Raw genomic sequence first — 15,668 nt, 5'->3', positions numbered from 1 at the left:
TTGAGTCACGGACGATTTACATACGTAACGCGTTCTACCCCTTTGACATAAATACGGAAGGAGGTTCACGTTCATAATCCCTTTAAAACGACTTTTTTCATTCAATTTGCACTTAATTTAATTATCAAAATGCTACTCTCGGAAATTTATTTGAAATTAATTCAAGCTTCTTACGTTGTTATTACCGTTCTTATGCTGAAAGCCGTTCTATGAGTTATAATGTCGTCTTGCTATATACATAGAGCTTTCAAAGCTCTCGCCAGTTTTTCTAGTGCGGTATATAAATTATTTTCATATAAGATGTCTAAACTTGTGATGGAATATCTTTCTTTTTATATTAAAGAAGGTGGAAGTCTGAGCTTCATGGGGTTTTTTTACCTAGCATTTTTCTGACTTGAGTGATCACTTTATAAACTTGTGTAACGTTCACCATTTTGTATTACACAAGTGTATAAAGTGATCACGCATATGGTATATTCATTTATTTTACTCCACTTCCGTTGTGAAATGGTTAGCGTGCTTAGCTACCGTGGTGGAGGTAACAGGTTCAGTTCCCAGGGATAAGTAAAAATAAATATTGGCGATCTTTCACTCTTATGTTTATTCAACATTACACTGGACTAGTCCCTGATGTACAAGAGTGACCACCTTGCATTCATATTAGTAATTCAATCAAGATAAAATTGCGTCAATACGGTACAGTGCCCTATGCACCATTGGGTGTGGAAAAAGGGAATATGAATTAATTTTCATCGTGCTTTCCATCAGCTCTTATTAACGGTCATTATTCTGCTGTCCCCACTCCTTGTTATAAATTATAACATTGTTTTTTTTTCAGAAAACCAAAACTGACTCCTTATAATGACATCAAGAATAAAGAAGAAAAATGACGTCGTTCAATGCATCAAGTGAAATGTACTCCAGCATATCTGAACTAGATCACCGCAATCGATTACGTCATACGGGATACAAAGAACGAACCAAGATACAGGACTTTGAAAAAATACTAAAATTTGTTGAAATCGACAAGACGGATACTAATTTAAATTCATCGCTTAGATTAGAAAATAAAATAGAAAAATTCCTGGACTTTAAAGAAGACTTGGCAATTGTAAACGAAGATCCCGAGATAGCAACAGAAATAGCGACATGGTCGAACCGCGCAAATGCGGAGAATTCAACGTTTTTTTACTACAATTGGTCGTACGAGTTGAAAAATGTGACTTTAAAGAACGTGGAAGACAATGGAACTGGTGTTTCTTGGTGGGATGCGGCTACAACTGTTAGTGGAGTGGAAGCCGTTGATGAAAGTGAAGTGGAAAATTGGTGGGCCCTTTTGGCTTTGTTCCTCGTGCTGGCCACGGCTGCTGGGAATATCCTGGTCTGCCTGGCTATATGTTGGGAGAGAAGGTTACAAAATGTGACCAACTATTTTCTGATGTCCTTGGCTGTGACTGATTTGATGGTGGCTGTTCTGGTGATGCCGATTGGTATCCTGACGCTGTTTAGAGGTAAGTCTTATTTAAATTGATATGTTAAAAGTGTCTTTGTACGTTTTATCAAAGATGCTGCTCTTCTTCTGTTCCTGTCATGTCAAGTCCTCTGCGTCGACTATTACTCTAAAATAATTGTTCTAGTCTTGAGCAGCTCTAAACAGCACCTCGACGGTTTTGATCCCCGTCTAATCTCGTATATTCCGGAACCAAGATATTTGTATTTTGCCCACACCTTGTTTACCCTTTATATGCTGGCGATGCATTATAAGGATGTTTTCTTTGTGTAAAGTGCTGCATTATTGTCTTTCTATGTCATAGTCTGGACTCTAGCACAAAGTCGATTTGCGAATTATTTTTCTTCATCGTTTGTTAGGATTATGATGGGCTTGTGTCAAGAAAAAATCCTAACTTGTGAAAACGATGCATAAAATATTGCCAATAAATAATGGTTCATAATTAATGAGCAATGATAATAAGTAGTAAATACGATGGTTAAATATTATTGTTAGACATCTCATCAAAGATGAAGAAGAATATGGAAGTCTGGGCATTTATGAGACCGACGACCGTCATAGTCTGGTTTAAGTGATCACTTTACACGCGTGTAACATTCACCAATTCTACCCATTATTGACAACCACACTACTCAAATTCTCGGAAGTTCAATATATATGAACCAATTTAGAAACCTTGTTCTTGAATCACTAGAACTTCACCAGAGACATCTATTGGTGAGATGAAAAGAATCTTTTTATTGAGCAGAAACTCTTTTATTAGTATGTGAGGTCCGAATCCTGGATTATAACCACACACATGAGAACAAATATTTGGACACACTCAAAATGTTGTACGATGATTAAACTTTATGTCTTGGCACTGTTTCGTGTCTGTCGCTGTGCTGGTTGGGGTTGTGGAGGCGTCTGAGTACCAGCCAACGTCGGGTTGGAGTCGGATCTGGCTGATTAATTGAACTAACTAATTACTAATCTCTTACACTGTTTACACTGGGGCACTTCTAGAAACCGTTTAAAAGTTTTGGAATTTCTGTTTTATAAAATTAATGAACTTTGTTTTAACCACTTATTTATTAATACAATTTAACCTACCGGTGTCGACAAGAACCTTGTCATCATCAGGGTTTATGAAATTCTAAAAACATTAAAATACTCTCACCAAAAACTTCTACGCACTCCGTAAAAAAAGTTTTTGGTGAGAGTATTTTAATGTTTTATAATTTAATAAACCCTGATGATGACAAAATTCTTGTCGAAACTGGTAGGTTAAATTATCTTAATAAAAAAATGGTTAAAACAAAGTTGATTAATTTTATTAAGTTTATAAAATGTGCCAAAAAATATCTGCGGAAAACATTAAAAAATATATATATTTATTTAGATTGTCAGTGACAGGGACTTTTGAAGCTTTTAAATACTTGATCATGTCAATTTTTTCAATTTTTCATCACTTCTATTACTTACTTAATTTCCCTCATACTTTTTACTAACTGTTCATTCTTCACTCATTCGATTCTCATGCCCAAACCATCTAAACACACCTTTCTTAATTTTATCTACAGTGATCATCGCTTTTCTAATATCACCATTCAAACATTTATCATACATCGTCATATGCCGCACATTCATCTCAGATATCGAACTTCGACTGCATTCAGTTTACTTCAATCCTTCTTTTGCCAACTCCGTGCTTCATTTCCACATATTAAAGATTTAAACAAGAACTCCATTGTCCACTGTCACTTAAACTTTCGCTGAAATATTTTTTTAATGAATTAATTCGAGTGACCTAAACGAAGGGTAATTTAAAAAAATAGTGATATTCATTGAAATTAAATGTAATTAGAGATTTCTTTGTCAGGAGAATAATTAATTATCCCAAAATTAATTAAATGTGGGAGATGTTAAATAATAGACTTCGAATGGCACCGGAGATCAAAGGATAATGTAATAATACAGGATCTCTCGAGAGTGGCAGACCACAAAACATCTCACTACCAGTCCGAGTCCCGCATCCAGCTTTGAGGAATATCCTGTGGGATGGGGAGGTCCAAACTCTAAGGGGGTAGGTAGTCTCTGGGTCAATATTAAGGAATAATGTGTCACTTATACGAAATATGATGTATAACTTTTATGAAGAAAAAACGACTGTATATAGACTGTAAAGTAATAATTACAAATTAATTTTTTGTCCACCTCCGTAGTGCAATGGTCAGCACACTCAGCTGCCGTACTGTAGGGCTCGATTTCCAAGGAAGGAGTCAAATAAATATTAGTGATTTTTTCACCCTAATATTTATTCCATTCAATATAAAATTCTGTGAAATTCCCAAATAAAATAACTAAAATAAGTATTTTTTTAACACTTGTAATTAACCACTTAATGAGTTTTGTTTTATTATACACGACTAGTTTCGAAAACTTACAGATGTTTTATCTACAGGTGAAAATTAAAACAAGCAAAACAATTAAGATTAATTAAAACATTTAGGATTTAGTTTTTAGGAAAGGAATGTAATTAATCATGAGTTTTTTAATGTTTTAGAATTTTGAAAACCCTGATGATGACAATGTTCTTATCGCTATTGGTAGGTTAAAGTATACTTTTATTAAAAATATTTCATTTTAGTTCGCCTCCGTAGTGCAATGGTCAGCACGCTCGGCTACCGTTCTGGAGGTCCCGGGTTCGATTCCCAGGGAAGGGTTTAATAAATATTAATGATTTTTTAATTCTAATATTTATTCAATATTATCCTGGACCGGTAACTGAAGCGGAGGGCTGATCACCTTTCCTTCATGTGTTAACGATCAAGATAACACTGCGTTTATATGATGCAGTGCCCTATGCACCATTGGGGTGCGGTTAAGGGTTTGATTGATTTATTACAAAAGTGGTTAAAACAAAGTTGTTTAATTTTATAAAGTTCATAAAATGTGCCACAAAGTATCTGCGAAAAACATTATAGAAATTAAAACATTGTGTAAAAAAAAGGATTATTGATATAAAAATTAATTCCCATGTCGGGTTGATCCATAATTCGGTCATATCACCAAACTGTATTGTCCCATAATTAGTATATCTGGGAGATCGCCTTTAGAAATCATATCTATGGTTCCAGCCTAATGGAAGCCCGTTTATGGACATTATCATGCTCCGACAAGTCAGTATCAATAACACAAGCCATAACGTTCGCCTAATAGTTCCCCATTTTCCTCTTTCCAACTGTGAATTCAATGCCATTTTCGGATATCCTGCCCGCTCGACCGCAACCGACGCTTTAGACATGCCTATAGTATAGACATGCCTGTAGTATAGGCATGCCTATAACAATAGCGGGCTATATAATGGGAGCAGGTATATGAGATTTGTACCGTACCGCGGTCTCCACTTTATACACAAGGAATTTCTAAACCATTGGATCGGATATTGGTAATTGCGCTTAATATCGATATTCAAAATTGACAACCCTTACTTGGGAAATTAATGCTTTGCTATACTGGTTCAAAAGAGAAAACGCACGCATTTTCACTCTAAGTCGACTGCGAAAATGGCGTCGCAGGTTCGATTCTCGCCAATTGCAAAATGAATTCAAGAAAGATTTATTTTCCATTGGTCTGGGTATTTGTGATGTGTTTTTCATATTTACCTTCCCTATCCTTACTATCCTACCTGCAGACAAGCCTCTTAAAAGTATTAGTGTTTTGCTAGATATTCCTTTTTTAATATGTATTTTGCAAATTATAGCAATGCACTTGATCTTCTCTTTCTAACCCTTATTCTTATATAATGGTGCATAGGGCACTGCATCGTAAGAAACAGTATGATCGTTCTTGATCGTTGATTTAATGAATGCAATGTGATCTATCCCGCGCTTCAAGTACAAGTGTAGAGTGTTATTGAAAAAAAAAGTGAAATATCAGCATTTTTATACATCAGACTTCTTACCAGTACTGCATTCTGGACTGCTAGTTTAGATTCCACATTCAATGTTTTTTTATGTAATGAATTATTATTAAGATAAACTGAAAATGATAAGCTGAAATATTTATAATGCAAAGAGATCGGTCAGAAATAATACACATTCCATTGCTTAAAATAATAATAATAAAAAAAATATGAAAAGGATGTAGATTTTAATTTTCATTGCAGAATTCTCAAATGTAGAAAAAAAATAATATTTCTATTACCGACTATTTTTAAACTAGTTTCGGCAACTGTAGATGTTCTCATGAAACTACAGGTGAAAAAACAAATTGTTAGTTTGACTTCTGTCAGTTTGTATTATGCTTTCAATTTTTATGACCACATCTGTAGTTCTCGAAACTAGTCTTGATAAAATTATTAAACTCAATAAGTGGTTTCATTTTACGTTTAAAATAAGCATGTTATATCACAAAGTATATTTGTTAAATTTTTCATTTTGAGAAAAGTATGTAATTTCACAAGTCAATTCTTAATATACCCGACAAGAAACTAATAAACCATGATTAACATTAAAAAATCGCTTATCTTGAAATGTATTTTTTGTCTTCATTTTCAATTTGAGATTTGTGAATTTGTTTGGGATTAAGTATAGGGAAAGAACACATATTTATTAGTTTTATGGATTTTCCCTTTATCTCAACGTATCTCGGCCTTAATACGTGGTATTAGAGTATTAAGTGCTTTCGTGAGCCGTACATAGGAGGAATTACTAGTTCCGTTACAGAAACGTGGGTGTTGGGATTTAAAGATTACCAGAAAAATGTATTATATGTTGCACTACACAGTATAAAAATTTTATACCTTGATAAAATTTTAATACAATTGATTCTTAATTTGAGGTTATTTGAGAAAATGACAAGCTGAAAAAGTTTTTTTTACATAATGCGATAACACATTATATTTTTTGCCTGCGTAGTGTTAGCGTGTAGCATCTACAGTGCTGGAGTTCCTAGGTTCAAATCCCTGGGAGGGGTAAAAACAAATATGAGTTATTACACTCGAATATTTATTGAATACTACTTTGGACTTTTTTTAAATGTTTTTTGCATATACTTGGTGGCAAATTTTATACACTATTTAAAGTAAAACGACTTTGTTTTAACCACTTTTTTATTGATACATTTTTTCTTCAACCGGTTTCAACAAGAACCTTCATTAAGAACAAAGTTGTTTTATTTTATAAAGTTTACCCTGCACTTTTTGGTCTCTGAAGCGCAGGAATTATACCTTGCTTTCATGTAAGTAAGGATCAAGATAACACTGCGTCAATTTGATGCAGTGCCCTATGCATCATAGGGTGCGGATAAGGATTAAAAGAATACATATTCTACAGATTCTGTAGAAAGAAATATCAATGTCATTAATTGGCGACTGAATGAAATGGCGTGTTTATTTGCTGTATTACATGAAACTATGTTGCATTATATGAACTCAGTCATTTTCAAAACTACATGAAACCACGTTTCATTGTTTGATATCAGACATAAGCAGACCTACATTCAACATGTTTACATGTTACATTGAATAAAAATAGACGAAAGTAATATTACATGAAACCATATTTCGTTATATAAATTAATTAGTTGTGGAGGTCCTCACCAAAACGTTACATTTCCATTATAAATGATTTTAAGTTATCAAGAATTCTAGCACATAAAATTATAACGTTTTAGTGCGATTTGATGATTTCACATTGGCTTAACATAGGATTGGTCATGTTTTGTTACAGCTTTAATCAAGATTTCGATAAAATACAGAAAATAAAACCTTAAAAGGAAAACTGTTAAAGGATTTTTTGTGAAATATTGGATATGTATCTTTATGATGAGGACCTCCACAGTTATGAACGTGATATACTTGATCAAATTTTATTACATGAACACAGACTTATACAGTACTACATCAAACCAGGTTAAGGATGTATATGATTTATAAATTCATCAATATTCCTTACATTCTTCATACTTCTTTTGGGAAAATGTTGTTTATAATTTTTTTATATGGTATTACAGAAAAATTTTGTGTGTGTCCAAATACTTGATCATAAATCTGGATTATCTCCGATTATAGGAGGATTTTTCATATTATTTTTGATATCTCATCAAAGATGAAGAAGAATATGGAAGTCTGGGCATTAAAGGGGAATTTTCATATATTTAGAACTTCCAAAAATTTGAGTAGTGTGGTTGTCAATAATGGGTAGAATTGGTGAATGTTACACGTGTGTAAAGTAATCACTTAAACCAGCCTACGACGGTCGTCAGCGCCGTAAATGCCCAGACTTCCATATTCTTCTTCATCTTTGATTAGATGTCAAAAAATAATGTGAAGATTTTTTTAAATAGATCTTAATATAGATCTGGCTATAACATCTAAGATGGGTGAAAAGCCATTAAAAAGAAGAAGATGTCAAAAAATAGTATTACAGTAATGCTATTTCATTTCTAGTTTTAAACTTACTTATATTACTACTTTATACACTTTTAATAAGAAAAAAATTGGCATTGAATTTAAATTGAGTAAAATACTTAAAATATCTACTGAGAGTAAATAATGAAAGCGGAATAGTCTTTGATAACATCTAAAAATCAAATTTCTCAATTTTCCCACGCTTTTTGACATTCAAGGCTTTTCCCGACGGATCTTTGTGTATAATATTGGCTATCTAAATTCATTTATACCGTGCCGCAGACGTACAAGCCAATCACTGCCCAGTCAGCCAGCAGAATGATACTAGCAGAATCAGACGGAACAAAATGCTGCTATTCAATTCGATTCAGTATTCCATTGATATACGAATCTGTCTATTTAATACAACATTTATGAAGGCAATATTAATGGATTAGTAATAAATTATACTGCCCAACAATTTAAAACTTTTATTTTGTAACTGGCATGAAAATACCTGATTTTTATTCACTTTGCGTAGCTGAATTCAAAAACGAAAGAAAAAAAATGTAGCACGTCAGATTTTTATGTTACACGTATGTAAAGCGATCGCTTCGTCCGCCTCCGTAGTGTAATGGTCAGCACGATCGGCTACCGTGCTGGAGGTCCCGGGTTCGATTCCCAGGGGGGGTCAAATAAATATAAGTGATTTTTTCACTGTAATATTTATTCAATATTACCATGGACTGGTACCTGAAACGGAGGGCTGATCACCTTTCCTTCATGTGTAAACGATCAAGATAACACTGCGTCAATATGACACAGTGCCCTATGCACCAATGGGTGCGAATAAGGGTTTTTTTTATATATATATTTAAACTTATACACAAATAATAGGATAAAGTTAAGTCAATATCAAAATTAAAACTATCCATAACTAAAAAAATTGACTTTCTATATTTTTTTTGCTTTCGTTTTTTAATTCAGCTATGCATAGTGCATAAATATCAGGTGTTTTTATGCTAGTTACAAAATATAAGTTGTAAACTGTTGGCCAGTGTATTTTTATATGGAATGACTAAACACTCGTATTTATGATCTCAAATTTGAGAGACCAAAAATAAAATTTAGTGGTAAATAGCTAGCATTTATTGATGATATTTTAATTAATATTTAAGAAATAATACTGACCACATTTGAGTAATTGTATGTCCAAAAAATGTCGACTCACAAAACTCAAATTAATTCTTGATTTATTGTATTATTACATATCTCAAATCTGACGGAACAAAAGTTGAATATAATAATATCCAATAAATCATTAACTTTCAGCACTCGTGGAAGATACTAATTATTATTCATTATTCTCCAAATAAATAAGGCTTTAATACATTTTCTTATTCAAGCAATTCATATTTAGAAATATATCGGGACTTTGAAGATAATTTAACGGAAAATTTATATTTGTTTTATGTTCGATTTCAAGAAACGAGACCAATAATTTAACTGCAAATAAAAGAAATAAATTTTTTTTCAGAAATAAAATCAAATAAATTTAAAATAAATTGTTACATTTCTATGAAGATAAACCCACATATGAATGTGGATTTATTGCTAACACGTGCATACACATAATACACACATACACGCACACATACACACACACACACACACACACACACACACACACACACACACACACACACACATGCACACATGCGCACACAAGCGCACACGCGCGCTCACACACCCACACACGCGCGCTCACACACCCACACACGCGCGCACACACATACACACACACACACACACACACACACACGCACATACAATTCATTATTTATGACTTAATTACAACTAAACTATTTAAAATACAAATTTCATAAAAAGCTATTGATTTAATTCAAATTTTGAGAGCGTTTAAATACTCGTCCACAAATCTGGATTTTCTCCAATTATAGAAATTATTTTTCATATTATTTTTTTGACAATTTAACACAGATAAATGTTGAGATAGTGAATGTTGAAAAATAACGCCTACAAGTGGAGAATGTGAAAGTATTTAGACACTCAAAATGTTGTGTATAATATATCAACAAGGACACAAACTTTTCTGTATCGAATGTATTAATTTAAAAAAAATCTCTTGCCCATTTTACCTTATACGTAAGATATTGGTTTTGTAAACATACGAGCTTTTAAGCACATAAGAAGGGAGGTTATTGATCGTAAAACCGCTATTGGGTTTGTTCCTTGCTGGTTTAGTTATCCCGAGGGCTTTGCTAAAATGCATTCGTTGAACATTTTCGATATGAAAGCCTTTGATGCAGCTCTTAGTGTGTTTACTCTTCCGATGTTCCTTTTTAAAAGGGATGCATTTTCAATTTTATCTTTGAAAATTCATCTTGGAATTACAAATAATTTTTTTTCAAAAATTATTTAACACTTACGTGATTACAATAATTGATGTGCGACTTTTTCTAGGGAGTGATTTCTTTTTAAATTAAAAAAATCTTCTTTTTTTCACAAAATTTATGTATTTTGAAGAAAGAAATTGTGTAAAAAATGTAAAAAATAAAATAATAAAACACCTCTTCGAAATATTTTTTAATTCTGACAAAATTACATACAGAATAACATACGTGTCTGCCTCCAAAATGTCATGATCAGCACACTCGGTAACCGTTCTGGAGGTCCCGGGTTCGATTCCCAGGGAAGGGAGTGGGTCAAATAAATAAAAGTTATTTTTTCACTCGAATATTAATTGAATAATCTTTGACTGGTATCTGTAGCGAAAGGCTTATCACCTTTACTTCAAATGTTAACGATCAAGATAACACGGCGATACCAATGCAGAGAGGACAGAACGCCACACTCTCCTGTCCATTTTTAAATAAATTATATACAATGCATAATTTATTAACCATGTCACACACCTTCTTAAATTAACGTACTAAAATATGAGGAATATTATTTTATGCTAATGAAATATTTAAAAAGGTGTAGGGTGGAGAGAGGTAGGGACGATTAAGGTTACCTTAACAAGGTAGCACTGAAAAACGTGGTATAGTGAAAAACACCCCCAATATGTATTTTCTTATGATTATCTGACGTGAATTTTAAAGTGTTTCGGTAATTTAAAGCTCGTTAAAAAGACGCCGAGAAAATTCCATTGTTACTGGCGTGATGTGGAATATCAATTTTGCATAATAAAAATACTGCATGTTTACTAACACTTTCATTCCTAATTAATAAAATTAATTTATATGTTTATATATATATATATATATATATATATATATATATATATATATATATATATATATATATATATATATATATATATATATATATATATATATATATATATATATATATATATATATATATATATATATATATATATATATATATATATATATATATATATATATATATATATATATATATATATATATATATATATATATATATATATATATATATATATATATATATATATATATATATATATATATATATATATATTTATATATATATATATATATATATATATATAGCTCAACACTCCGGTTTTTAGAATTCTTATTTTACCAAATATTTTTCTAAATAACTTTGACGCCTTTAATAAAAACAAATATAGGGTTTTCCAATAAGAGGTTTCATTTTGAATAGCCCTCTATCTGGGCAGCTGCCACTTTTGAAGCTGTCATCTTTCGACGTTTGACAAGTAAAAACTACGCGATTTATAAAAATGCAACGATACACGCTTCAACAGCGTATTGAAATTGTTAAAATTCACTATAGAAATGGTGAAAATTTTGCAGTCACAGTTCGCGAAACTAAAGTACTTTTTGGTCGTCGTGAAAGCGCCTTCTCGGCCAGCAATAGTGAAACTTGTTAAAAATTTGAGCTGTTGGGACAACTTAGTGATGTGAAGAATCGAAACCGTGTGCATCGCTCAAGAACAATTGAGAATATTGCTGCTGTAGCCCGCAGTGTTGACGAAAACCTAGGTTTGTCGATTCCTCGTCGATCTGGTGAGGCTGGTGCAACTGTTACGGTGAATGGATTGCGCTATCGAGCTATTGCGCTATTGCGCTATTAATGATTTTTTATGGCCGGGATTGAAAGATATTGATGTGGATGAATGACGTTTATTTTCAACGAGACAGAGCTACGTGCCACACAAGCAACGAAACAATCGCAATGTTTAAAAACACAAAAATTTCCTGGCCGTGTTATTTCTCGAAGAGGTGATCACAGTTGGCCCCCGAGATCTTGTGATTTAACTCCCTGAGAATTTTTTCTTTGAAGCCACGTGAAAGATAAGGTTTATGTCAATGCTCCACAATCGATTGAAGACCTTAAAGATGGAATTCGTGAAGTTATCGAGGACGTACAGCCGCAAATGTGCGAATTGGTCAAGAAAAATTTCATGAAAAGGATGGTGCTGCAGCCGTAGCCGTGGCGGTCATTTGGTTGATATCGTTTTCCATCGTTAATCGCATACTTTTCTCTTAACAATGCAATAAATATTCATTGATTTATCTTAAAATATACTAGTTTTTTTCAAATATCAAAATGAAACATCTTATTGGATAACCCTATATATTATTTGTAAATAAGTCGAGAGTAATAAAGTGAATGATAAATTATAATTATAAATAGTTATAACTTATAACATTTCATTAAAAGAATGTGTAATCACCAATGAAGAACGTGGAAGTATATTATGAAAGTTTTAGCCGTAAATATTTCTACGGACTTTAAAGGGTTAACAACTTGTAATTAATTAAGAAAATTCCTTTCCTCGTCACTTAAAATAAGACCCTTAAAATTCTCATTTAAATTCACATCTAATAAACTTTCACTCTACCAACATTTTCATATCAGTTCTCCTTACTTACATGAGTATAACCGTTATCCGCCTCCATAAGTGCAGAAGGCACTGCATTGGAATTTAAAAAAAGCATTTTAATACTTTTTTATTTTATTTTATTGAAGAATTTTTTACAATAATTAAAGAAAACACTTCGTTTTTTACCACTTGAGTTTAATTATAGACTACATGTTTCAGAAGCTAAACTTCCATCATTCAGGTCTGTATAATAACTAAAATATAAAATATAAAATTGTTCTATAAATAAGGATAGGGGGAAAGTAAGGGGAAGGGGTTAGTCAAGGAACGGATTTTGAAAACAAAGGAAAAATTGAAAGCAATGGCGAAGAATTTTGAAACAATATATTATTTAATAAATTATTATTAGAATTCAGGTTTTTTTGTATTTCTAAATTTTCAAGATAATTCATAATTTGGCCTTTATATGGAACAAGGTGTAATAATTTTAATTTATGGGAGTGAAATGAGTGATTAGTATCTATTATATGATTTGCAAATTCCGAAAAATAATTTCTAACAAGACCGCTTTGATGTTCTTTAATTCTAATCTTTAAATTTCTCGCAGTTTGGCCAATATATTTTCTATCACAATCTCCACACGAAATTTCATAAACACCACTTTTTTGTAATAAATCAATTTTAGATTTTGAGTTATCGAGGATTTTATGTAAATTATTATTTGTATAATATGCAGGTTGGATATGGGAGGGTAAGATTTTCGAAATATTTTTAGTTATTGAACCCGTATATAAAATTTTTCGCCAAGATTTATTTTTTATTGAATCATTATTAGGTGCTGAATATATGTATTTTTTGGTAAAATTATTTTTAATTTTATTTTTTAACATTTTATCTATTAGCGCGCTATTATACCCGTTGTTTTTTGCTATTAGTTTAATTGTGTTTAATTCACGATTATAATTTGAGTTACTGAGGGGGATATTAATTAGTCTATTTAATAATGAATGGAAACTGGCCATTTTATGTGAAATGGGATGAATGGAATCAGCTGGAATGACTAATGACTAGTCATTCCAGCTGATTCCATTCATCCCATTTCACATAAAATGGCCAGTTTCCATTCATTATTAAATAGACTAATTAATATCCCCCTCAGTAACTCAAATTATAATCGTGAATTAAACACAATTAAACTAATAGCAAAAAACAACGGGTATAATAGCGCGCTAATAGATAAAATGTTAAAAAATAAAATTAAAAATAATTTTACCAAAAAATACATATATTCAGCACCTAATAATGATTCAATAAAAAATAAATCTTGGCGAAAAATTTTATATACGGGTTCAATAACTAAAAATATTTCGAAAATCTTACCCTCCCATATCCAACCTGCATATTATACAAATAATTATTTACATAAAATCCTCGATAACTCAAAATCTAAAATTGATTTATTACAAAAAAGTGGTGTTTATGAAATTTCGTGTGGAGATTGTGATAGAAAATATATTGGCCAAACTGCGAGAAATTTAAAGATTAGAATTAAAGAACATCAAAGCGGTCTTGTTAGTAATTATTTTTCGGAATTTGCAAATCATATAATAGATACTAATCACTCATTTCACTCCCATAAATTAAAATTATTACACCTTGTTCCATATAAAGGCCAAATTATGAATTATCTTGAAAATTTAGAAATACAAAAAAACCTGAATTCTAATAATAATTTATTAAATAATATATTGTTTCAAAATTCTTCGCCATTGCTTTCAATTTTTCCTTTGTTTTCAAAATCCGTTCCTTGACTAACCCCTTCCCCTTACTTTCCCCCTATCCTTATTTATAGAACAATTTTATATTTTATATTTTAGTTATTATACAGACCTGAATGATGGAAGTTTAGCTTCTGAAACATGTAGTCTATAATTAAACTCAAGTGGTAAAAAACGAAGTGTTTTCTTTAATTATTGTAACATGTCTTACCACAAAGTTAATGCCGAAACAATAAATAGAAGAATTTTTTATTTTATTTTTTGAAATATCATCAAAGATTAAGAAGAACATGGAATTCTGGGAATTTAATTGGCTGACGACCGTCATAGGATGGTTTGAGTGATCACTTTACACACGCGTAACATTCACCAATTCTACCCATTATTGACATTAACAATACCCAAAATTTTAAAGTTTTTCTTTATAAATGATCCAATTTCGAAACATTGTTATTGAAGCACTAGATCTTCACTAGAGATATCTATTGGTGAGATGAAAATAAAAATAATATGAAGAATAACTCCTATAATTGGAGATAATCCAGATTTGTGAACAAGTATTTGGACTCACTCAAAATGTTTTAAATGATTAAGGTTATATATAAATATCTTCTGACAAACATATCATACTGGAAATAAGATATTTTTACTGGGTTTACCATACCCCAAAGATCCAAATTTCAGATTAAATTGATGTAAAAATAAGTTAACAAAAAAGCCATCATGGCTTGAGTGATCACTTTACACACGTGTAAAACCCACCAATTCTATCCATTATTGACAACCACACTACTCAAATTCTAATGTTCTATATATATGATCCAATTTCTAAAGATTGTTCTTGAATCACTAGAACTTCACTAGGGACATCTATTGGTGGGATATTCTTCCATATTCTTCTTCATCTTTGATGAGATGTCAAAAAAGAATATAAAAATAACTCATTTAATTGGAAATAATCTTGATTTGTGAACAAGTATTTTGATACACTCTAAACCAGAGGTTCCCAAACTCTTTTATCTCGTAGACCCCTTGCCTTACCTGATATTGATTTTTATCAAATTCATTAACTTCAAATGTATTTTTAGTGGAGTGTAGTGAAAATTAAAAACCACACATGTTAGGTTTTATACATTTATATTTTAA

At 31.5% G+C, this 15,668-nt stretch overlaps 1 protein-coding gene across 1 annotated transcript in view; it reads left to right on the top strand.

Annotated features, from left to right (window-relative positions):
* Positions 1 to 886: 886 nt before the first annotated feature.
* 5-HT2B (5-hydroxytryptamine receptor 2B) overlaps positions 887 to 15,668 on the top strand; it is a 145,945-nt gene continuing 131,163 nt past the window's right edge. Inside the window, exon 1 of the mRNA XM_088268818.1 lies at positions 887 to 1,511. Coding sequence (XP_088124944.1) covers positions 887 to 1,511 — 625 coding nt within the window. The remainder of the gene's footprint in view (positions 1,512 to 15,668) is intronic.

This window comes from Brachycentrus maculatus, unplaced genomic scaffold (genome assembly GCF_059751285.1).
Source record: "Brachycentrus maculatus isolate JH-2025_06_01 unplaced genomic scaffold, ASM5975128v1 h1tg000331l, whole genome shotgun sequence".
Lineage (NCBI taxonomy): Eukaryota > Metazoa > Arthropoda > Insecta > Trichoptera > Brachycentridae > Brachycentrus > Brachycentrus maculatus.
The sequence above is the reverse complement of the archived record's forward strand: the minus strand, read 5'-3'. Positions and strand labels throughout refer to the sequence as shown.